The 25,286-nt window shown below is 54.4% G+C and overlaps 1 protein-coding gene across 4 annotated transcripts in view; it reads left to right on the forward strand.

The window, feature by feature from the left end:
- The window catches only part of Bace2 (beta-secretase 2), a 90,973-nt gene that overhangs the window by 18,097 nt on the left and 47,590 nt on the right, over positions 1-25,286 (forward strand). For all 4 annotated transcript variants that reach the window (XR_007110217.1, XM_047564321.1, XM_047564322.1 and 1 more), the window contains exon 2: positions 18,533-18,621. Coding sequence is in view for 3 of the 4 variants with exons in the window: in XM_047564321.1 (XP_047420277.1) it covers positions 18,533-18,621 (89 nt within the window). In the remaining variant the exon portion in view is untranslated. The remainder of the gene's footprint in view (positions 1-18,532; positions 18,622-25,286) is intronic.

Consider the following 25,286-nt stretch of genomic DNA (forward strand, 5'->3'; position numbering starts at 1 on the left):
GGGTTGTCGAAGGACGGTGACTTCAAAGGGGACCTGAAGGCAGTACCGGTGTCTCACCCACGGGTGACATGGAGCCGCTCCAGGGTGTGCACAGCCTGCCGATCCATCAGAGGGGGTGCTGCGGGCTCTGGGTCGGACGCCGTCCAACAAGCTATCAGGTGGAAGAGGGGACCACCGGGCAGTCAGGCAGTGAAGTGCTAGCCAGCTGGAAGTTCCATGAGGACAGGCCTCAAGTCCCACCTGTGAGGTGTCTGTCCCCAGGAGGGAGCTTGACTCCTGCCACCGCTAGGTCTCATTAAGCACTTATTGAATTACACTGAACAGGGACGGCATTGGGAAACAGAGGCACTGAGACTGTAACTGGCCGGGGCGTAAGTGACGCACCCCTGTGACCTAGGACTGAGGAGAAATGTGGTCACCTGTCGGTGACAGTGACAGCAGAGTGGCACTCCTGGGCCCGTCAGCGATGTCCACACCTGCTGTCATCACTCATCTGGAACCTCATTGAGGTACAGATTCCAGATTCTAGGCCGCATTTCCTGGGTCAGAGATTCCACGTTTCTCCATGTTTCTCAAGTTCCCGGGTGATTCCAGTTATCAGCCAGGACAAAATGATGGCCCCTCAGGCTCCTTTCAAGCCTTTAAATTTCATGTTCATGAAAAATCCCTGTCTAGTTGTCTTGCAAGGCAGTGACTCTGCTGTGCGTGTCTATGGCATGGACAGCTCGATGTGCCCTTGGCATTCTCCTGGCCTGCTCTGGACAGGAGCACATGGCACTGGGCAGCGACCACAAGACCTACCCACATGGCGCTTGCGTGTTGGAAGGGCGTGTTGTAAACATGCAGTTTGGGTGGAGTAGGGGCTGTGAGAAGCCTTTAGGCACAGGCAGAGGAAGACAGGAGCCAGGAAGGGCCACTAATTTGTGCAGATGGCCAGGGAGGGCATCTGGGGTCAGGAGCACCAGGGCAGGAGAGAAGCGGGGGAGGGAGAAGAGTGGGGAAGGGTATTCCAAGCAGAAGGAACAGCAATGAGAAGGCCCTGAGGCACACATGCACTACCTCCTGAGGACCCCAGGAGATCAGGTGACAGAGCACCCTGGGTGAACTGCGGGAGATAAGGTCATATAAAGTGGGGTGGGATTGCTGTTGGGAAGGGTCACGTGCTGAAGCGGGTAGGATGTGGTTTTGGAAATGCCTTCTCTAGCACTCAGACCCAGCTGTCCGGTAGCAGCTGAGTATGCATCTAGGTTCAAAAGAGAGGCCCAGACAGGCACCAAGTTTGAGAGCCCACGTGCAGGGGTGGCTGGCGTCAGAGCCAGGTGAGCAGGTGCATGCCCGTGCACAAGCCTGGGTGGAGTGGGGCCTGGGCTGGCAGCTGGGAGAAGGTATTGAGCAGCGGCCCGGAAGTCACCACTGGAGGCTGGAGGAGAGCCAGGCTGTGTGGGGTCCTGGAAGCCAGAGGGGAGCGGAGGGAAGCAGGGGTCCTGATGGCCAGGGGAGAGAAGTCTGGCGGTAAGCACGGCTTCGTGAGGGAGAGAGGAACCATCTCCACGGGTAGCAGGCCCCAGTGCAGTGGGCAGCGATCCGCGGCTGGGAGCCCCGCGGCAGAATTCCTCCAGGGGTTTCTACAACGGCAGACAAGGAAGGCTGCCGCGGCGGAGTCGCTCTCTCCTTCCACGCCTGTAAGCCAGTGGGGTGATCCTAGCCGAGGAGGGATCGCCGTGCTGCGGGGGGGACCAGGTCTGCTGTGCAGGCGGTGAGGGTGCCCGTGCCAGGGAGGAGGCCGCCGCCTGTGGTGCCGGCTCCTCAGTCTGGCGCCTCGACGGCACTTCAGGTTCCACCTGCGAGTCGGGGATCTGCCGAGGCTCACGCGTTGCCATTTCCCCAAGTCTCCTTGCTTTCTCCCATTTCTAGAATGTTCTGGAAGACCTCCCTGTGACCATTCTATACCACAGCTAGGAAAACTCTGCTGCACTGGCTTAGACACAGAAGAGGGCTACTCCTGTCATTCCTCTTCAAGGTCAGCATCCTTTCAAAGTATAGGACACCGTAAAAATGCAAAAATGCGTGGAGACTTGATGTTTTTCCTGAAAAGAATTTACTGGGGCAGGCTTTAAAAAATCTTTTTAGCAGAGAGTGATATCTTTGATTGCCATATGCCCATTAAAATGCTTTTTTTTTTTTTCCCTTGTGACTTTAACAAGAAAAAACATCAAAGCGTCTTATGAACCACATAGAAACAGCCTGCTTCTTAAGTGACTGGTCTGGAATTAGGGAAGGGGGCAGACAGCAGCCTTTCTGTGTGACACTTTCCGGATGGGGCTGAGCAGAGGGTGAGGAGTGAACCAGAGATGGGAGGTGAGTTTCAGATCTTCAGGTGTCAGTGAAAGGCAGACCACAGCGTTCTGCGTGGAGTTAGACGCTGGGGGCCCTGGCAGTCATTGCCATTAGCACACTCCTGTGTAGTCGTCCATGCTGCTAAGAGGTGCCCCTGCCCCTGGGGCCCTGAGAGCTTACGTCCATCTCCGGTTTCCAGGGCACTTAATCATAGTCCGCTGTTGAGGATGTATTTTCATAGATAAAATTAACTCCCAGGGGCTTGCCTTACAAGGTCATTCAGAAGGCTGTTTTTAAATACAGTGAGGTCATTATTCACTCATCTTTGTGCAAAATTCAAAATAATGGGTGGCGTGATTAGCAGGCCACCTCTCCATTTACCTCCTACTACTTCTGTGTTTTACATAGTGTTAAAATCAGTCGTTGCCTTGAGAAGTTCCTTCGTAAACAGAGGGGCAGTAACTTTCCATGAGTGTTGAGTGGCCAAGGAGAAAGCTTAGAAGTTAACTCCCAGCGTGTGAACTGTCCCACATCCAGGTCAACAGGGACAGATACCTGTCAGGAAAGGGGAGGCTTGGATGCTAGGAAGGACGCTGGAGCCCTTCCTCTCTGCGGCCTGGCACCTGGCAGCTACTAAGTGTTTATTGAGAAATGAATTTCCCCTGCAGAATGGGAAGGAGAGTCTAGGCTCGGAGAGATATTTGCACACCCACGTTCACAACAGCGTCCTTCACAATAGCAAGAAGGTGGCCCAGCCCCTGCGTCCACTCACAGACAACTGAGTGACGGGCCGCGGTATGCGCGCGTGTCTTAGTTCAGCTGCTGCAGCAGCTGCTGGACAGTGTGGCTTCTGCAGTGTGAATGCATTCCTCGCTGTTCTGGAGGCTGGGAGGGCAAGGTGCCAGCATGGCAGGTCCCAGAGAGACTTTCCCTGGCATGCAGACTGCAGACTTCTCATCGCACCTCACGAGAGCTCTCGGGGGGCTTTTCATAAGACCACTAATCCCATTATTTGTGACCCCCACCTGTTCATACCATCACTTTGGGGGCGAGGATTTCAACCTCTGTGGGGACAGACACCCAGGCCAGAGTGACACACTGTGGAATGGAATTGAACCTTAAGGAGGGAAAGACCAACACGGTCTACAACGTGGATGAGCCCTGAGCACACAGGCCAGTGACAGGAACCAGCCACAGAGCAGCTCCTGTACAGTGCCGCTTACACCAGGTCCCTGGAGGGGTCAAGCTGAGGGACAGTGGCTGGTGAGGGTGGGGCGGTTGGGTGGGTCTTCAGTTCCACCAGGTCAGGAGAGCTCTGCAGATGGAGGTGGCGGCTGCAGAGTGAATGACCGAATGACCCTGAAGTACATTTAAGTGGTTAAGATGGTAAGTTTTGTTGTGTGTATTTTATGGTAATTAAGAAAAAAATAAAGGACACCTAATACTTAGAATAGGGGTGAGGGGCTGACCAGTATACAGCAGGGACTTGAAGTCTCTCCTGTCATTGCAGCAGACAATGTTCCCCCCATCCACTAAAAATGTTGGGAACAGAGTGAAGGTAACCATGTCCTGTTACGGAAAGTTCAGGTCTGAAGTGGCTTCTCAACCACTCGAGCAGAAGAGGCCTTTGGGGCGTGAAGACTTCCCCCGGAGGAGACTCCCTGGAGCCTTGGGAAGGCGTGTGGGCGGAGCAGTGTTGGAGGTGCACGCTGGGTCTCCTGAATCCCTGGAAACGGGACAGGCTCTTGGGACACTGGGGGCTTCAGCTTCTGCACAGGAAAAGGCTGACTAACCTTCTGGGAGAAAGGCTTCCTCTTGTCCCTGCTGTCACTGTCGGACCAAGGGACCAGTGAGCTTCTTAATGGCTCACTTTCTTTGACGTGGTCTAGCGGGGTCTTTCCTTTCCTTGGGAAAAGGGGCCTTTTTTTTTTTTTTTTTTTTGACATTAATGAATGAAGTCCAGCCCGTGACACTTGCACATGACTGTTTAATCAGAGGGCTCACTTCCTGCCACGAGGCAGACTGTGGAAGCTCAGAGGCTTCCGGAAAGGCCACAGCCCCTGCGGGTCTGCAGGAGCCTGGCGTCCTGCATGGACAGAATGCAACTTGTTCTCTTCCTGTCCACCTCTGCTACCCTGGTCTCTCCCCTGAGAATGCTGTCCAAGCAGGGGACGTCTCCAGCCCATGTCATGGAGTGGATCTGTTGCAAAAGATCATGCTCCTCCTGTCCTGTGGCTCTCACCTGTGGGATCTCGGTCAACAGGACACTGCTTTCAGACTCCTTCCCACTTTCAGTCTTTCCTATGTCCAAGAGGCAGAGGGAACCAGGTCCTGGAGGCTCATGGAGGATGATGCAGCACATGTAGGCAGCATCCCCAGGTGGGACAGCTCCCCAGGTGGGACAGCTCCCCAGGTGGGATAGCTCCTCAGGTGGGACAGCTCCTGAGTTGGGATACCTCCCCAGGTGGGACACCTCCCCAGGTAGGACAGCTCCCCAGGTGGGACAGCTCCCCAGGTGGGACAGCTCCCCAGGTGGGTCAGCTCCCCAGGTAGGACAGCTCCCCAGTTGGGACAGCTCCCCAGGTGGGACAGCTCCCCAGGTGGGTCAGCTCCTCAGTTGTGTAACTGGCTCTGTGGGCTCTGGGTCCAGTGGTCAGAGGGCCCCTGTGTCTGGTTCAGCCCCTGGCTTGCTGGTGACTGGCCTGGCAGCCTGGTACCAGTCTTGGCTCTAGGGCACTGGGGGCTTGTCTGGAGCTGAGGAGGACTTGTGTGTGACTGGCATCCTCGTTCTCTGCGGCCGGTGTGGATGGAGGGCCTGGGGTATCAGTGGCGCTAACCGAGGCGCAGCACACAGAAGCAGCACACAGACCTGGGAAGCCACAGGTTTTGTTTTTTTTTTTTTCGGTGGGGGATTGAACCCAGAGGGACTTAACCACTTAGCCACTCCGTAGCCCTTTTTTATATTTTATTTAGTGACAGAGTCTTGCAAAGTTGCTTAGGGCCTCTCTAAGTTGCTGAGGCTGGCTTTGAACTTGCGATCCTCTATCTCAGCCTCCCTAGCTGCTGGGATGATAGGTGTGTGCCACAGAAGCCACAGCTCTTCAGGGGTGTGGCTTGGGGCTTGCCTTCTCTTTCCCCTGCCCCTCAGTGTGCCTGCCCACCCTTGGGGAAGTGGTGGCACTCACGGGTCCATCTCTCGCCGGTTCCTCGAGGGTGGAGAGGTATTTAAAGCCCGGGTGACTCTGAGGCTCCCGCCTTCTGGGGTGGGTAGGAGATGAATGTCCCTCCCGGGAGGAAGGGTGTCACAGGCTGCCTGGTGCCCCTTTGGTTCAGCAGAGGCAACAAGGAGGCTTTCGTTTTATGTGTGATTTAATTTTTTTGTTTTAAATATTTTAGGTTGTAGACGGACACAATACCTTTACTTATTTATTTGTTTATTTTTATGCGGTACTAAGAATCAAACCCACTGCCTCACACATGCTAGGCAAGCGCTCCACCACTGAGCTATGATCCCAGCCCTAATTTTTGTTTTTGAAATTTATTTTTAAAGCTTGAGATAAAAATCACATATCACATGGAATTCGCCCACTGCAGAGCACAGCCTGGTGGCTTTCAGTGTGGACGAACAGTTGTGTGGCTGTCACCAGTCTGCGTTGGGTGTCTTCATCGCCCAGAGAAGAGACTCCACAAGCATTGGGAATCACTCCCCACTCCCAGAGGAGCTGTGGGGCTGGGCACCCCTGTGGCCAGAGTGCAGAAGGGGCGGCCCGGTGGGCGGTGGCAAGGCCACAGTGGGGGTCACACACTAAGGTGGCACCCAGAGGGAAGAAAGAGCTGCCACAGGTGCCCATACAAGGCAAGGTGGGGCAAGTATCCCAATCAGAAGAACCTGTTGTTGTGAGACCCCAGAACTCACCAAAACCCAGGGAGGGCACCCTGCCCTCAGAAAACCCAGGCCAGAGTTCACACTAACTGGACTTGAGGGTCTTGGGCAAAATAGGTTCAGTGACATTGATATCCTCCTAATCATCCATCCATCCACCCACCCATCCACCCACCCATCCATCCATCCATGCACCCATCTACCCATCCACCCATCCATCCACCCATCCACCCATCCATCCACCCATCCACCCATCCTCACCCATCCACCCATCCACCCATCCACCCATCCATCCACCACCCATCCACCCACCCATCCATCCATCCATGCACCCATCTACCCATCCACCCATCCATCCACCCATCCACCCATCCTCACCCATCCACCCATCCACCCATTCATCCACCCATCCATCCATCCATGCACCCATCTACCCATCCACCCATCCACCCATCCATCCACCCATCCACCCATCGTCACCCATCCACCCATCCACCCATCCATCCACCCACTCATCCACCCATTCATCCACCCATCCATCCACCCATCCACCCATCAATCCACTCACTCATCCACCCATCCACCCACCAATCCATGCATTCATCTCCCAAGACTCTGTGGAGCCCTCTCTGTGTCAGGCACTGTGCTAGGGTGGGGGTGGTTTACAGTAGGAAGCTGCCAGGGTCACCCAGGAAGTGGTGGGGAGATCTGGCTTCCACAGACACTGTAAGCAGGGTAGTCAGGACACACAGGCTCTCAGAAATAGGGCCGAGGGAAAGGAAAAGGGATCAGAGGAGCCTGGGCAGCAGGCTAAGACGGCTAAGATGGCTGAAAACACAGACATCAAGATGACAGTCTGTGGGGCCTATGGCTTGGACCTTCCTGGATGGACCTCTGCTGTGGTCACCCCTAGCTGTTCCTCCAAGTCATGAGTCCATCCCAGCATCACCTGCATGGGGACCAGCCCATGTGCATGGTAGAAGGACCTCTGACTGTCCTGTGTCCAGTCAGCAATGTGGGGCACACCCCTTCCCACTGAGTCCAGATTAGTGGCAGGTAGAGGAAGAACAGAGGGCTGATGATACTCTGCTCCAGGTCAGGTTCAGCTATGAGGCATTCGGGAGACTGGCCTTGGAAGAGAGCCTCTCCCTGCCCTTCTTTGAGTGATTGGAACCCTTAGGTGCCAGGTCCTTTCCAGGGGCATGACATATGTGGCCTCAGGTATTGCTCAGAGCAACAGTCATTACCCCAGCTGACAGGAGAGCACTGAGATTCAGAGAAGGCGTGTAGACCTCAGAGACTGCACAGCCGGCTGCAGGTTGAGCCCAGGTTTGAATCCAGGTCTCACAGCCCTAGAGCCAGTGTTTTTGCATACAACTCTGCTTTCTTTTAGAGAGTATTAGCAAGCTGTATCCCAGGACCAGGGCTAGAAAACGAACTTGAATCTGTCATCCTGTGAATCCCATGACGGACATGTCACCCATGTATTCAAGGGCATTGGCTTCAGGTTTGGGAAAATCTACCCCACACTTTACAGGGATTTGTCCTTTACACCCTCATTGACCAGGATGAATTGTTTGAAAGGTCTGCAAACGCGGAGGGTCTTCTTCCCCTGCTCCGGAGCGCCCCCTCACCTGAGGAGGGAGGGCTGCAACTGCAGGCACAGTGGAGCTCCCAGAGGATCCTGACCTGGGGTTTGGTTCTGAGTGACGGTGGAGGTTCTTGGAGGAGGCACCTCCCACACCCGGAATGCCACTGCTCCCAACTTCGGCCTCTGCAGCCAGTCTTCACCTGCCCGTGCCAGGCACTGGTGGCAGGCTGCAACCCGTTCCAGAGCCCGCAGCTGAGCCCGTGTCCCTATCTGTGTCCCCTGGGGCCTGGTTTTCCCCGGAGCGGCTGGGACCCCACGTCTCCCGGCATGTGTTTTTCTGGTGGGAGCCCTGCCGCAGAGTGAGGCCACACACGCCCGCACGTGCACGCACGGCCGGATTCAAGTGTGTCATCGGCCTCCTCGCAGCCAAGTTCTGTGACAGCTGTTCATGTTAAGTGGGGCTCTTGAAAATGATCTTTTCCCTCCTTGATAAAAAACAACCTTAATTTTAGATCGGGGAGAAATGGCGCGTGGCAATTAGCTTTTGCTTTCTTCAACAAGATGTGCTTCAGTCGATGAGACTCACTTCATCGAGTGGAGGTTGAAAGACCGCGATGAAGGGAGTCGGCGCCGACAGTCCCGGGAAGGACCGAGGGCAAACAGCCTGCGTGGGGCGGAAGGCGCAGGCTGCAGCTGGGCCTGCGGGCTGCCTCCGGCACGTGGGCCACTAATGCAGTCGGGAACTGTCGCATTAAGGGAGCCATTATTCAGATTATCTGCCACTTCTCCTGTCCATGAACCTGCTGAGAAAGAGAGTGGTGTCTGAGGACCCCCAGGTGGGTCACCAACTGGGCGGGCCACCCAGGTTTCCCTGATGCCACACTCACCTTATTGTGCTGAGGAACAAATGGCTTTTAGGGTTGGTTATTGCCCAATGCGTCAGCTGACGATTATGAGGGACATGGGACGAAGGTGCAGTCCCTCCACAGGTTTCCGCAGCTCAGCCAAGTTCTGGGCCTGGGAGGCCCCTGGCTCTCCAGACCGCTCTCTGCCTGTTTCCATCATGGTCTCCGAGTCAGGTGACCCGTGGTCTTCAGGAGGGATCTTAGCTCACTGGGAGATGCTGCACGGATTACCCAGAGGGCTACAGCCAGCCTTCTGGTGAGGGCCGCTTCCTGCTTCACAGAACGGTGCCCTGTCTTCTTGCTGTGCCCTCAGGTGGCCGGAATGAGAAAGTTCTCTGGGCAACTTGGTCGGCTGTGGCCCTGGTGACCTAATCACCCCCCAGAGGCCCCACCACTAACAGCAGCCAGCTGGGGCGAGGTGGGCACACAGCTTCAGACTGTGGCTGAACAGAAGGCTGTCCTTTCTCTCCAGCCCAGGGCTGGGGAGTGAGGCAGGGAGGAGTGAGTTGCGCAGTGGGCCGCTGGAACCCCGTCCCACTGGGGACTTCAGGGAGACCCAGGGTACCCTGGGGGCTGCCCCTGACTGAGGAAGGCCCTCCTATACAGAGGTTTGCTTGGGCTACAGGCTGCTCCCGGGAGTGTTCGCTCCCTGCCACTCCTGGCCTGCCCCCGATGCCAGACAGGCTCGCTCCTGAAGTAGGAGAAGACCAGGGAAGCTGCGGGCCCCAGCCACCCTGCCATCTTCTTGCTTCTGACTTGGGTCATGCTCGGACGTTTAGGAAGTACATCTGCGGTTATTTATGTAGCAACTGGGAGGCTGACCAAGGTTAGCCAACTGTCAAGAATCTAAACACCTCTTTGCACACGTATCAGGAGGTGGCGAGCTGGCTTTCTTTATCTGTGTCCCCTCTGCTCCCAACGCCGTGTAGATCCCCCTGTTTTTGCCATCTTTCATTGCCGTGACCAAAATACCTGGCAAGCACAACTGAGAAGAGAAAAAGTTTGTTTGGGGGGTCACGATTGCAGAGGCAACAGTCCACGGAGCTCCACTGCTCTGGCCCAGTATGAGGCAGCGCATCGTGGGGCCAGGGCCAGAGGAGCGAAGCTGCTCCCCTCGCGGGGTCAGGAAGCAGAGAAGGAGGGAGGGGGGCACCATAGGAAGACGCCCCCTTCCAGGGCAGCCTCCAGTGACCACCTCCTCCAGCCATGGCCATCTGCTCCCGTCACCACAGGGTCGACCCATTCAAACGAGGTCACAGTTCTCACAATGCAGTCAGTTCGCCTCTGAACTTTCCTGCTTGACAGAGGAACTTCTGGGGACACCTCACATCCAACCACCACACTCTGCCTCCAAAGGAACAAGGGATTAATGCATTCCAATTCATTGACGGCACTTGGGGACCATCCAAGATGGACTAAGAAAATGGCTTTGCCCTCAAAGCTCACTGAAGGAAGAGATGGCCACTTGGAGAAGTTAAAGGACAATAGAAGAAGTCGTGGGTGTTAAGCATCAGGGCATGCGCTGTGGGGGAAGGTGTGGCTCCTCTTTCCTGCTGGAGGCTGTCTGCAGGACCAGGACCCTGCCTGACCACAGAGACAGGCACTGTGTGCACCTTGTCAGGAGCCCTCATCCAGTTGGAAGGATGGGAGGTGTGCGGTCCCTCTCGAGCTCCTGTTGGCACCTTCTGGCCCTCACAATGGTGTCGAGAGGCGGGTCTTCCAGAGGTGCGAGGCGGCTGGGGCTCTGCTCAGGATGGACTTAGGCCGCTGGTTGGGGTGGGTTCTCCTGTGCAGCCCCCTGTGCTGCGACCTGGCAGGATGGCCCTCACCAGATGCAGCCGTTCCATCTGGACTTCAGTCTCCAGAGCCACGTGCACCAAATAACCCCATTGCCTGTGATTTTCCCAGTCTGTAGCAGCAGTGAAACACAGACTTGGACAAGGTGTTCTTAATTATATCCAAAGTTTAAAAAAAGAGGACAAAAGGCCCCTAGGACATGCCTTTATAAAATTGAGTAAGCTCTGTCCAGCAGGCCAGGCGTGGGGGGAGAATCCTGGCTGTGCCCAAGCACATTCCTAAAGGAACCTTCCTGAAGAATCTCTCAGATTCCAGTTGCTCTGGGATAAGCCAGTTTCCTGGGCTGGAGATGGACGTCCCTTGGGATGTCGTGAGTTGTGCCAGTGGGTACCACAGCTGAACTTTGCTGACTGTTTTTCTACCTGGGTCCAAGCTGCACTTGTGGTCATCACCCTCTTCCCAGGTGGGGGGACCCTGCCTTGGAAAGGTCTGCGGTCACGGTTTGCCCCAAGCCATGCCTGCAGCCAGTCATCTTGCTCAAGAAGCAGGTGGGATTCATGAGGCACAAAGGTGGCCCGGACTGTCTTCTTGTTGTGGGAAACAGACTGTCAAGAAGCAGCAGGCAGCCCTCGTAGGGGAGAACTCCAGACTTCACGCTGCAGGCCCAGAGGAAAACAGCATTCCAAATCCGGAACCTGCTCCACAGGTGCTCTCAACATTCACAGGTTATTTGGTGTCATCTTAGACCCTTCCTATCGCTGGGGCTTTTTCCTCTCTTAAAAAAATAAGTTCCCTCCTCTACTCAGCAGAAGGCCTCGTGCAGGGTCTCTAACATGAAGCAAGCTCCAGAGACAGAGAGGAAGAGAGGCTCTCTCCACAGGCACGGGTGACATTCGAGAGGGAGCGTCAGACTCCTAGGGCAGCTCCTTACCACCCGAAAGGTAGGGCCCATGGGGAGGGGAGCTAGCTTCCTGGAGAGGCAGAGGTGAGCGAGCGACCCCTTCCCCAGGCTGGTCTCTCACCACGACGGCCTGTAATTGCCTGTCACAGCCAGGTCTGGTTTTGCCTCGTGTTCTGAGGGCTCCTGACGGAGGAGGACTGCCGCGCACGCTCGCCACTCGTCCAGGGCCCACCTTCATCTCACGGGCATGATGGTCGTCTCTGCCTCCTCCTGCTTCTGATTACCTGCATCTCCTTCGTGGGGAGCTTATTAGAGAACTCCGTGCCACCGTGAAAGGTTGTCATTGTGGGGCAGCAGGATCTTCACGTCTTCCTTCCTGTCTTCCAAACACTGCCTCCTACGGTCTTCTGCCTTCTCAGCCTTGCTCGTAACTGGAAGGTGCTCTGTTCGAACTTGCTGGCAAGGGAGCCGGCAGCCTTCCTGGGCTCCTGCTCGTCTCCCCTCCACGGAAGGCGCTTACCCTGGCTTTCGTTGAGTTACTCAACAACTCTTCCGTGGGTGCTCACTAGGCCCTGGCTCTGTCTGGGACGCTGGGATGGAGAGATGAACCATGTGTGTGTCCTGCTGTCGCAGTGGGCACCCCCTGCAGGGGCTGTCGTGGGAGAGGTTGGGCTCCAGTGTGGTAATGGTGTGCCGGGCCCTGGGTGTGGAATCCTCTGGAACCCTCTCTACTTAAGGCAGAGGAAGAGGTACCTGTGTCAGAGAAGGTGGGAAAACCAGGATGGCAGTACTTCTGAAGCGTCTCAGGAACCGGCTGCCATCAGTCCAGATAAGCATGGGCTGGGAGGCACTCAGGAGTTCCAAGCACCGAGGTTGCTGGTGAGCTTGGCCGGCCATGGTGGGTACAGCGAAAGTTCCATCTTGGCAGGGTGCTCACCAAAAAGGAAGGGAGAAATTGAGACGTGGTGGCCTGCAGTGGGTGCCTGGCTGTGGCGGGGAAGAGGGCAGTGACTGGAGGGAGCAGGCTTTGGATTTTGCTGCTTCTAAGAAGTTGACCAACAATCCGTTTGCTCACTTCCTGCGGCTCTACCTTGCTACTCTATTTGGATCCCAGCTTCAGAGGGCAGGTGCTGGGGGTGTGTTGCCTTCCTCTGGATCCTGGACTCTGCAGGGGCCAGGATCCCCGCCACACACACACACACCATTACTACTCCAGCTCCTGTCCAGGCCCTGCACAGGGAGGATCCACGCCTGCCTGGAGGGCCCTCGGAGCGCTGGGATTGGAGAGTTAAAAGTGGATGAAGGTGGGCACAGTAGACCCATCCGGTGGGGTTGGGCTTCCTACAGGCTCTGTGCCAGAGGAGGCGGAGTGGGGGTTCTGCAGGAGGCTCTGCAGTGTGGGAGGCTGGGGGCAGGAGGTGGGACCTCGGGCCTTGTTGGACCTTCCCACCTCTCCAGGCCTTGCTGCTTTTCTTGCTTAGAAAGTACCTACTCTGTGATGTCCTGTGTGCTTCTGAGTCATGTCAGGTCATGTTTTGAATGTGTGAAAGCATTCCCTGAGTTTGAGACCACATGCAACTTCGGGGTCCCTTTAGGAGTCTGTGCGACGTGGCCTGGGGCTAGGCTGGTATGCACTCGAGTGTGCGTGTGTATGCAGGAATGCGTGCGTGTGAAGTGAACCCAAAGATTCAGGTCGCGATTTTGGAAATCTCTGGGTGAAGACAGCAGCAGATCGCCTTGCTGGGCTGCACGGGGTGAGGTGTCTGGAGCAAGTTCACACGCTGAGTGCTGGAGTCCCAGGTGTCTCGGTGCATCCTGGGAAACGTGTAGGCTGTTGACGGTCTTTTTTCCTTGGTAGCTGAGACTCCTTGCACAGGTGGGGCTGCAGTCTTGGAGCACCCAGTGTGGGAAGTGGGCAGAAAATGGCGTTGACATGAATGCCTCTGACCCTGAAGCTCAGCCTGGGGGTTCCTGCCCCTGGATTTCCTGATTCCAGCCTGCTTTGTTTATTCAGGGCCATTTCTGTCCTCTGAGAACTGGGAATGACCTTCACTGACTGAACTGAATTTTCTTGAAAGCTGACTTCTACTGAAATCTCGGGAAGGTGTGACTGTCCTGAACTCCTGGGCAATAGAGCCCGTCGGTGTAAATAACGCAGCCCACGCTTGGGTCTGACTGTCTCGGTGCTTCTGTTCCTGCCTCTGCAAAGGAGCGACAAAGCCCAGGACGGGTGTCAACAAGCCCTGTTCGTGAGGGTGGGAGGCGGGGGTAGAATTCCAGACCCGGGAGAGCAGGGCGGAACGTCTGTCCTGAAAGCTCCCGGGCACTGGGGCTATTGTGTGGAGGACAATAGTCTTGCAGCCGCCTTCGCCAGGCCTGGATGTGGAATGGCAGCCTGCCTCCGAGCCCCCGGAGCTGGGCGGCCGGGCCGTGCTGCCATCTCACATGCCTCTTACAGCTGTTGGGTGCAAGGTTGCCAGAGCGACCCGGGAAACGCTGGTGACATGGTGTGATTCTGAGACCGACAGTGGGCCTGGGGCACCGCGGCTCCCGTCAGGACTCCACAGCTTTTCTTACCCGTGACTTTTAGTGACCAAGAAAAACATTTCCGGCTGTTGTGCAGGAGTTAGTGTTGTGGGAGGCGAAGCTGCACGCGGCATCTTGAAAGCCAGAACTCCCTGATTTGCCCCAGGAAGAAATCCTGAGCGGCTCGGGCTCTGCTTTCCTCTCTCAGCCTTTTCCCTCCCTTACCCCTTCTCCTGAGCACCTTCAGAGCTCATCTTGCCTCCACTTGACGTGGAGAGAGTGAGGAGACAGGCCATGTGACGTGTGTGTGTCAGTCCACGGCAGCTCCAGCTGGTGCCCGCTGGGCAGCTGCAGCCTTGGCCCTGGACAGGGTGTGCTTTGGAACCCATTCTAATGGCTAAGACCCCAGGCCTCACACTTCCACCCAGACCCCACACGTGGCCTCAGCTCCCGAGTCACCCCGAAGCTGGCTACAAAGGTGTTGTGGAAGCCAGCTCTGCAGGCAGTGAGGAGGCTCAGAGACAGGCACCCCTGGAAGATGGCAGTGTGGCCAGCTGACAGGTGCTCACGTCAGGTCACGGCACCTGTCAGCACAGAGTGAGCGGGAAACCGAGGCCTGCTGGTCTCTGCTGGAAGCTGGAAGAGGCAGGAAGGACGCTGCCGTAGAGTCTTTCTGGGGCTCTCTGCCCTGCTGACGTCTCACCTCCAGAACCTTGAGAGCTTAAGCACGTATTGTCTTGTGACACCCAGGCCAGGGTGATTTGCAGCCCCAGAAAAGCAGTGCGGAAGTTGGTCCCGCTGCCCAGGAAAGTTGAACCAGCCAACCAGCATGAAGACGATGCACAAAACTGCAACTTAGAAGCCAAGGAAAAATCTCCAGGCATCCAGGGAGAAAAAGAAAGCCACTCGTAATGAGGAGGAATAGGGCAGGCCTCGGATTTCCCACAAGCACTTGATGTTGAGAGACTTATAAATAAAGTGTTAAGGGGAACACCCGACTCGGGCTCGTAGAGCCCAGGCAAACCCTGGTGCAGCATCCAGAACAGGAAGGGACTGGAGATGGCCATCTTGACAGGGGACTTGGGATACCCAGCAGAAGCTCCCTCTAGGGACCTGGGGGAGCCAGCATGGGCCTGCGACAGCAGGTGACCCCTGAGCAGCTGGGGGGAAGGCTGGTTATCACAAGCAGACCTTGAGTGTGCAAAAGCAGCGTAAGCCCTGGAAAGGCTCCTGGGCAGAGACCCACAGTGATCCAGGACAGCCAAGGAAGACGACACAGACAGACGGACCGGCGAGGGGTGAAAACACAGGCAGATAGGTAAGAGCAGGATGCTCCAATGCACGATGTGAAATTATGAAGAGACCTACACAGAATTCAAAGCAACGCGTAATCCCCACTTCTCCGTCCCTCCCTGTCTTATGATACCCCCCCACACCATCACCAAGCTTGAGAAGGGTGCACATTTTGTCAGATTTCAGAGTGGGGAGCCCACAGATACATTCTAAGTCGTGAAATTCAGAGAAGAGGTTAGAGGCGGCCGGTAAAGGTGTAAGACAACCAACACAAGTTAAAATGGATATAAAGCTTGCAAACTACAAGAATCCTTAAAAACCAGGGAATTCCAAAGTAAAGATTTAAAAACATAAAGTAAGAAACATTAAAACAGAAATGAAACACAGGAAATGATAGGGTTAAGAAAAATGTGTGTGGTTGCATGGACATGGGTCAGACCATCTCTTAGAAGACGAAGGGATTAACCAACAACTGCACAGCGCGTCTGGTGTGCCTGGAGGTGAGCCTTGGACGATATAGTGTCTAGGAGCAGGAAGAAAAGGGCAGCTGGCCCCATAGGAGGGATTGGTTCAGTGAGACTGGTGCGCAGGTGGGTCTCCTTCACGCGTTCTTGTTTTATCCTTGTCTGGTGCTGGGGATGGAAGCCAGGGTGTTTAAACCACCGAGCCACATCCCTGACCCTTTTCATTTTTTATTTTGAGACAGGGTCTTACTAAGTTGCCTAGGGCCTTGTTAAGTTGCTAAGTCTGGCCTTGAACTTGTGATCCTCCTGCCTCAGCCACCTAGGCCATTGGGATCATAGGCATGCGCCATGAGGCCCAGCTTACCCTCTTGTTTTAACCTGTTATTAATGATTTAATATATACGATAATTTCTCAGCATTCCCCAGTTCCTCTCCAGTAGACTCCAAGTTCAGTTCAGCCCTTTGCATCTCTAGGCTCTGCATCCAAGGATTCAAACCACCATGGATGGAAATGATTACAAAATTGTACCAAATCTGTGCACTTTTTTTTTTTTTTTTTTTGTGCTGGGGATTGAACCTGGGGCCTTGTGCATGTGAGGCAGGCACTCTGTCAACTGTGCTACATTCCCAGCCCTCTGTACATGTTTTTGTCATTGTTCCCTAAACAGTACAGTTTAACGACTCTTTGCATGACATTCACATCATGTTGGTATTATAAGTAGTCTAATAAGTCATTTATTCTGCATTTAGAATGGGAGGATTTGTGGGTTATATGCAGATACTCTGTCACATAGTATATAGGACCTGAGCTTCCTTGGAGTTTGGTACCTGCAGGGGTCCTGGAAGCAATCCCCCAGACACCAAGGGACATCCGTGAATGCAGCTCTCTGGTGCTCCTGTGGACCTCCTTCCCTCTGAAGCCTGCCCTGCCTCCTCAACTGGTGGTGGCTGTGGGACCTTGTGCTCTGGGCTCTGCAGCTCTGACCCCTGCCTCGGTGGTCACGGGCATCTCCTGCTTGTTTCTGTCTTCCCTGGGCTTTCTCCTCCCTGCAGTCACACTGTGTGGGCCACCCTACGGATGTCATCTTAACTGTTTCCCGACAGCATCCACTCACAGTGTGAGGTTAGGGTTTCAACACCAGAAGGCTGTGAAATACCTATGCAGTTGTTGGGCAGGTGGAACCTGGAGTCCAGGGGTCAGGAATGGAGTGGACGTGAGCTTGGGGGTCACAGGCGAGGGAAGGCATTGGCAGACATGAGGGCGTGAGTCTAGAGGGCAGAAGCCACGCTGTGCTGAACCCTGGGCAGCAGGGCCAGTGGGGAGCCAGAGAAGCAGGAGGAATATTCGGAAGGTTGGTGTTCCAGAGTCCTAAGGGAAGGAGGATTTCCAGGAGAAGGGGTTGAAACTGAGCCAAATTCTGCTTCTAGGTGGAGTAAGAGGGGGATAGAAAGTGCTGGACTTGGCAAAACTGAGGGCATGGGCCAAGGCAGCAGCCTGTCAATGAGATGATGCTAGATCAAAGTTTGCCTGTTCTCATTTCCTCATCTCTAGCTTTTACACTTGATGTTCAGCCTTCGGGGGTCTCTCTACCTATTCTGTATTTCCAGAGACGGTGCTCGTTCTCTGAACAGCCCGCCATGTGCCTGGACTTGGCATGGTGCTGGGCACACAAAGACGGGCAGCACACACCTCCTCCCCTCCATGCCATGGTTGACTCGGGAGCACGGGTCAAACTGTGGACAGGCAGTAGCTCGGTGGCATTGGTCCCTGGGGAGGTGCAGGGCGCCTCAGCGAGATGCCACCTTCTCCCTGGTGTGGTAAAAATGAAAGGCCAACAACAACACGTTTGGGGGAAGATACAAGCGAATGAGCCAAGTGGAGCCTGGCACGGCGCCACGGGAGTGTGTCTCGGTACCTCTGTGCTGGAGGGCTGCTCCGCAGTTATTTAGAAAACACTAGAAAGGTATCTTGACCCTGTGACCCAGTAGGTTTCAGTCCTGGGCATTTACCCAAGAGAAATGGAAGCCTCCGTCCATAAAAGACAGGGACGTCCACGGCCGCCTCATTTATAACAACCCCAAACGGGAAAGAGCCAGACCTCCATCTAGAGAAGCAGACGCTGCCGTGCGTGTGGAGGGATGTCCCTCAGCCCTAAAAGGGAAGAGGATGGTGGATTCATATCCCCTGTGAGACTCCGGGAGAGAAGAGCTGGGCTTGGGGGCAGACCTGGCACCAGAGCGTGGCCTCACAGCATGTTCAAGAGCCCCGAAGCCATTCTATGGTAATAGAAGTCAGAGCCTGGTGGCTTCTGGGGAAGGGGTGCCCAGGGACCTTTCGGGGATAACGGAAGTTGCTGCATCTTGGTTTGGGTCGTACCACGCCAGCCCTCACCAAGCATTTCAGATCTTGAGTTTTTATTGTACAAAATTTTTTCCGTAGTCAAGCTACAGAAGGACTGTGGCAGGTGTCCCCAGGTACTCTGCAGGGGGTGAGGGGCCCCAGCTGCCAGCAAGAGGCTCCTGAGGAGGCAAGGCCACGTCAGCTCTGGCTTTCCCAGAGAGATTTGGGAAGGGAACCAGGGCAGAGCTGGGGCAGGGGGCTGCTGGGGGCTGCTGGGGGCTCGCCTTGTTAGCAAGTGCCGGCGGCTGAGGAGGGGAGCCAGCTGTTGAGCGCGCTGTTGCTAAGGCTGTGTGCCCCAGGCAGGGCCACCGCGCCCGCTCTGCCGCAGCTTCTCCAGGACGGTTCCGATTTCAGTTTTACCGCAGCTTCCCCCGATCAGCACAAGCTTTTTGCCTTATGATACTTTCCATTTTGTCTCCTTAAAAAAATAAAAGCTACAGATCCTCGTCGACACTGGAAGCAGTAACTTCGCCGTGGCAGGTGCCCCACATTCCTACATAGACTCCTACTTTGACGCGGAAAGGTAAGCGATGGGTCCAGAGCGGGGCGGGCTGGGTGGGGCACATGAATTGGCATTTAGAATATACTGGAACAAACCAGCCAGAGGGCTGAGTCACCTTCAGAGGGGTATGTGTGTATGTATATATGTATGTGCACACACACATATGTGTCTTTGTGCTCATGTCTGTTTCTGTGCCTGAGCATATGTGTGCATGTACACATGTAGATACATGTACATGTGGGTATTTTGCAGAGCTCCCCTTAAACGGCCTCCTTGCAGTCACAGGAGAGTCACCTTATACATGTTCTCGTGAAAAGGCTTCACAGTCACACAGGAGTTGCAGGAGCTGTGGGGCCTCCGTGTGTGTCGGGGAGGCGAGGGCCGGGAGCGCCGTGTGAGAGGTGGCATTCCTGGCAGGGCAGAGGTACACCAGAGCCACCTCCATGTTGCCCCCTTGTTCAGGAGGGTTAGGGTACGGCTCACAGGTTCACAGGACTATCGCTGTGCCAGAGGCGTGTGGGGAAAGAAGTCAGTGGCTCATTTGGTAAAGAGCCAGGGTACTGAGCACAAAGCACATGGCCTAAGCACTAAGCACTAAGCACTAAGGGGCTCCACACAAGCAGCTATGGGTGAGAAGAGCTGGAGAGAAGAGTGGAGGTCTCTAGAAGAGCAAGCTGTGCCCAGTGCAGGGCCCAGGACTCCCCAGCAGAGCTCTGGCTGGGTGCAGGGCTTCTGGAGACTCAGCAGTTGAATAAAGCAAGACTTGGGTGTAGGAAGAAGTGGCAGAGGACGTGCACCCAGGACGGTGCTGCGTGGGCTGCCCTGCGACTCCACTTGGTGCAGGAATGACGTGGCGTCCTTCTGTCCAGCTGCAGCTGCTTGCTGGACAGGGGAGCAGTGGCCAGGGCACGTGGAGCCTCACAGAGCCACAGAACCAGGCAGTGGCCCCTCCCACAAGGACCTGAGAGTGTAGTATGTGACACCCTGTGTTGTACGATGCCATCGTTGGCATTCCAGGGTAGCGCTGGCCCGGGACGGCTTCAAGACCAAGATCAGTATGTGCCAGAAGCTGCTGCTGCCCCCGCAAACGGTGCAGAAGTGGGTGGGTTGCCCAGGGTGCAGGAGGGGTCACACCGCCCTTTCCCATTCAGGCTGCAGGTTCATCCATGTCCTCTGCCCCCAAAGAGCTCACTCTGGGTGGCCTGGTGGTGGGACAGGACAGCAGCTTGGTCCAAACCTCCCGTTTATCCACATGGCCCGGGAGGTCAAGGAGGCAGGAGCCTGCCCACCTGCCGGCTTCTGGACCGGCCTTCAGCCCCACGGCCTCCTCCTGACAGTGCCCTCCCAGAATGAAGCAACCGCGAGCTGCAGGCTGACCCACGGGTGATTCTGATGGCCCGTGGGCACCACCGGTGGAGCGCCCCTGGTCCAGAAATCTGGACTGCTCCGAAATCCACAACTTCCTGAGCACTGACTCCGTGCAAGTGGTGGACACGCCACTCCTGGCCTCAGGCGACAGGTGGTGGTCAAGTCAGGGGCACCAGAAATACTGCAAAGTGACACTCAGGCTGCGTGCACAAGGTGCGGAGGAAACAAATGAGCTTTGCTTTCATCTTGAGCTCCGTTCCTGAGAGTGTTGCATTGTGAATATGTGAATATTCCAAAATCAGAAAAACCCAAATCTGAAACTCTTTTCAAATAAAGGATACTTAGCCCGTACGGGTGGAAGGAAAGGAAAGGGATGTGTAGTAAGGTAATCATACCTTGGTGTGACCTCTGCTCCACCACACTAGGAGGCCCTGGCGGGGGGCTGGAGGTTGTGTGCGTCTCACTGTGGCTGTTCTGCTTCCAATATAGACTGACCAGGGAGGACTGAGTAGGACTCAGACTCACAGCACGACTTGGGTTGCTGACATTGTTTCTTAAATGGTGAAGAATCCTGGTAAAGTTCAAAGAAAAAAAGTATCACCTGTCACCTTATTTACACAGCAATTAATATCCAATTTCTGTTAAACCCACATAGAAAATATTCAGTGTTATGTGATGGGAGACACATCCTGGGCTCAGGTGAGTTCCCATCCAGGGCATACCCAGAGGGGCTCAGAACGTGGAGTGGGAGGGGACAAGGGCTTCTAGGATAGCCAGTGCACCTGGTGCTGGCCCACCAGTGGCCATAAGTGCCCCCAGAGATTCCACCGCTCTCCCCAGGGGACGGTGCCTTCCCCACGGAGAACCGCTCTCTGGGTGACAAAGCCGTCTACTCCTGTGTGGTTCTGCAGCAGGTTCTGGTCTGTTCTGCACATTGACTCAGGCTCCCCTGGGGGTGGGGTGCTCAGGACACAGAGGCGGGAGGTTCACATCCCAAGTGATTTCGTTGCTTATCACACATCTGTTACCTAAGTCACAGCAGAGAGAGGAGAGCCAGGTCAAGGTGGTGTGCCCAGTACTTCTGGGTTTAAACCTGCAGATTTTGCACCGTGGCAGTTACCGCTAGCCCACAGGTACCTGGGGTCCTCTGGCAGCTGCCGGTTGCCGGTTCCACAGACGTCAAATGGGCCTCTCCACCCAGGCCCCGTGCCGTTGCCATGGTCGAAACACCCAGGGGTAAATGACAGTCACCACTGCCAAACCGCACACCGTCCCTTGATGTGCGCCACGATTAATCAATCAACAGCACAACCTCGCGTCCTGCCCGTGGGCCCTGCTGTGCTCGCTGTTGGGAGGAGCTGCAGTTCTCCGCAGGCCCAGGAGACCAGGTCTTTCTGACCTCCCTGTCGGCTGGCCAAAGTGGACTTTGTGCACACAGCCAGCTTTGTGTTCAGGTGGCAGGTGGTCCCTTTGCCAAACTCAAAGAACGGGCTTCTCTGACCCGTCTGCCCCTGCAAACTCGTGGGCGCACAGTTCCCTGAACGGCCAGGCCTGCTCACCCTGCGGGAGACTAAGGCCTCACTGCCAGCTCCCCGACCACCCCACTTTCTGATCTGCTTCTCCTTCTGTGAGTAAATAAAGAGAAATAAGAAGACACCATGTCCAGGGAGAGCCCCAGGCTGCCCTCAGTGGTCAGTTTCATCCCACCACTGCCTGCTGGGCGGGTCCTGCTGAGTTTGCTGCATGTAAAGCAGCACCGTGTCCGGCCTAGCCCCCTGGTCCTGCCTCTTTTCAGGAGACCACTGCTCAGCAGGGCTCTGGAGTCAGACAGGAAGCACCGCGCTTGTGATCTTTGATGGGTGCTGTGCCCTGGGCCACATGCCTGACCCATGCCAGCCTTGCAGGTCGGTCCCTTCTGGGATTCGAGTTAACCTTACTTTCTCTTTTCCTAGGCCTTTTCCAAGCTTCTGGACATGCGGCCTGTGGCCGACACAGATGCATTATTTTAAGATCCCCGTTTTTTCTCTTGATGGACTTCGTATCGTGCTAGTGTGTCTGGTGCATTGCCCTGACTTTGGCCTGGGCCTAAGGCACACTTTCAACCCTTCCACGGTGGGAGCAGAGCGAGCATTCTCTTCCCTTCTCCGTGTCTGACACAGGACTTTTTCTGAAACGTGGCTCCCTGTGCCGTGATCTTTCGGTGTGTGCTTAGGCCTCTGATCTTGGCTGTAATCGGGTTTCTGGTTGGGTTCGAGCCTCTGATTCAAGTCCGCAGTCCCTGGGCATTCAGGTTGAATGTTTCCTGAAGCCCTGTACCGTAATAGGAGGTTTGGCTTGGTGCTTTTGGCAGGAGGGCTTTGATTTATGGAATGAGGTGCTGGGCTGCTGTGAGTCATTGGCACAGCGAGTCTCTGTGAGAAGTTCTCTTTTATGGTCATGAATGCTCCGGTGAATTACCATACAGTCGGGGGAAAGATCATGTGTTTCTTTTTTTTTTTTTAATGTATTTTTCAGCCAGTAAAATAGCCCCTGACCCACTGGTTTGAGGGGAAGGTAGTATGTGCACCCCTAGATCCTCTGCTGATCTAGTTAGGAAATGAAGTGTATAGTCCCATTAAAATTTCCTGATTCCTGCACTGCATCTGGCAAAGCCCATAGAGAAGGTACAGCAAGGAGCCAACTGTTTTCTGTGACTAATGCCTGTAAGTGGGAATAGAAGACCCCCCTGGTGACGTCTCTGCGAGGGCAGACTGGACACAGATCAAATGCCTTTCCTTGTAACGGTGACAAATCTGTTTGCCTGATTATTTAGGTATTTTCTTATGCCTGCTGTTGTCCTTCCCAGGAGGGGACCAGCTCTGTTAGAGGCCCCATGAGTATTCGGCACTGTTGAGGCTGTTAAAGAATCACTAGGCCGGGCAGGCTCACTGAGCTGTGCTGGGCCTCCGGGGCTTCATCTGTTAGTTCTGTTAACTTCCAGACTTACAGAAGAGTGGGCGGGACATCGATCATCTGGGCCAGGTCACCCAGCCCATAGGTGGATTCCAGCCCTGCAAAGGACAGGAGAACCCCAGGGGAGGCTGGGCATTTCCTGGCTCAGGAGACCCAGAGCCCACCCAAGGTCTCAGCTCTCTTGAATCTGCCCTTGCAGCTTCTGTGTTTTCTGGAAACACTGGTGGGCTTCATTTAAAACAATAAGCTGCTCTACAGCTCCCGTCTCCTCTTTGATTTGCATTTTAATCCTGCATCCCCTGGGCTCTCTTATTAGAGGCAGAATGTCTTCTGAGTTGGATTCAAAGTGCTTCTGTTGCTGTGACTGGACTTTTCGCTGTCACCCACATCCCCAGCAGAGGGTCGTCTCTGAGCACCCGGAATGGACGTTACGAATGAGAAGCCCACCCGGGGTTCTCTCCGAGTGTATTTAATTAATGTACAGAGCAGTTGGCTATTCAGTGCTAAAAGATATGTTAGAAAATAAAGGTGGAAGAACTTTTTGTTTAATTTAAAGTTCTGGAAACCCTATGCTAATAATCCATAGAGCTGCTTATGATTCCTCTTCAGGGCTCCGCTCTTTGAGGTTTAGTAAAAGAAACCCAGAGAGAAGGGCTTAGAATCAATTTTCTTTCTCACAGCGCCTTGAATTGTTTCTGTAAGGGCAGCCAGTGGCCCCATGTAACCATTTACGCTTAAATTCATTAATGTTCAGTGAAACAAAGGCTCGGTTCTTCAGTCACATTTCAAGATTCAGTAGTCACGTGTGGCTGCCTTGTTGGGCAGCAGCAGTGCCGAACGTCACTGTCACTACCGCAGGTTCTGTTGGACAGCACTGGTGCACAGCACAGAGGGCTCCCCGTGAGGAGCCTGTTGCTCGGGGGGTTGCACGCTCCACCACTGCCCCGCCCTCCTTACGTCAAGGGCTGCCCCTTTCCATGGGGCGGTGGAGCTTGGAATGAGATGGCTTGGGTCCTCAGTATTAGTAGCTCTGTAGGAACATGTTGTAGAAAAAAATCTTGAATTTTCTAATAGTAGCTCATAGATTGGAGAAGGCAGCAAGTGATTAGATAATTAAAATAATAGCAGCTATTTCTGTTACGTCCCTGTCATGTTCTGGGGTTTTGTTGTAAATGCTTCATGGTCTTAATAACATAATTAACCCCACATAATTAACCCCACGAGGTCTCATATGGGCATAATGAACACCAGGAGGTCTGATACTAGGTCCCCATGGATCGGTTGAAGAAGATGAAGCACAGAGAGGTTGAATGAGTTGGCCCAGGTCATGCAGCTTACAAGTGGTTGAACTTGTACCTGAACCCAGGCACTGTAACCGACTGTCACCCCCTCTCTGCAAATGACACTGAAATATCCAGAACAGTGTAAGGGGTCAGCAATCTGGACAGGAAACTATAAAAGACATGCCTAATAACTAATGTCCAGACTGGCTCAGGTTCCTATTCCAAGGAGTTGGTCACAGACTAGAGGCAGTAAAAACAGAACACCTTTTCAAAAGGGCCCTTGAGCCTGTTTGGGGAAGATAACTAAGGTGCTAGCCCGGGGGTTGACACACTGTAACTACTGGCCCAATCTGACCAGCTGATGTGTTTATAAATATAAATAAAGTTTTATTGGCACACAGCCACACACCCGTTTCCTCAGATTGTGTGACTGCTTCCACGTTACAGGTGCAGAGCTGAGTAGTCGTGACAGAGATCATGTGATGTGCAGGGCCCGTAACACTCATTTCTTGGCTCTTCGTGGAGAAAGTGTGCTGACGCCTTTCTAAACCACATGCTCCAAGCATTTCAAAATGTTAGCAGTGGTTTTTCTGAACTTGAGGAATGACCTCAAAGTGTCAAAAGGGACTGAATAATTCAGTGTTTTTCTTGGCATTGAACATAAATGTGTGCATGCCCTCCTGTGTGCCAGGTCCATCTGAATTTGCACTGACCCTGAAATTTGGCATTCCACCCATCCTCAGATACTCTCGCCCCAAAGGTCCCACTACACTATACTTGGTGACTTCTGGTGGTACAGTGGGGGCTCAGGGTGCTGGGCTCTGCTGCTCGCACTCTTTTGTCTCTGTGCCTGCCCCTTCTCAGGAGGCGTGTGTACAAAACATTCACTCAGTATTTCTCTTACTTTAGGACCACAGTGGAGGAAACGCAAATGGTAAACTGATATTAAAATTCAACACCCTGCTTAGTTTATTCTCCGTCATAAAAGTGAGAATAAATTAAACTTCACTGAAATTTGTTTGCCAGACATTTTTTTTAAATAGCATTTTTTCCTGATTATAAAACTCACATATACAGAAGTTA

The sequence above is a fragment of the Sciurus carolinensis genome, chromosome 9 (assembly GCF_902686445.1).
Source record: "Sciurus carolinensis chromosome 9, mSciCar1.2, whole genome shotgun sequence".
NCBI classification, from domain to species: Eukaryota; Metazoa; Chordata; class Mammalia; order Rodentia; family Sciuridae; genus Sciurus; species Sciurus carolinensis.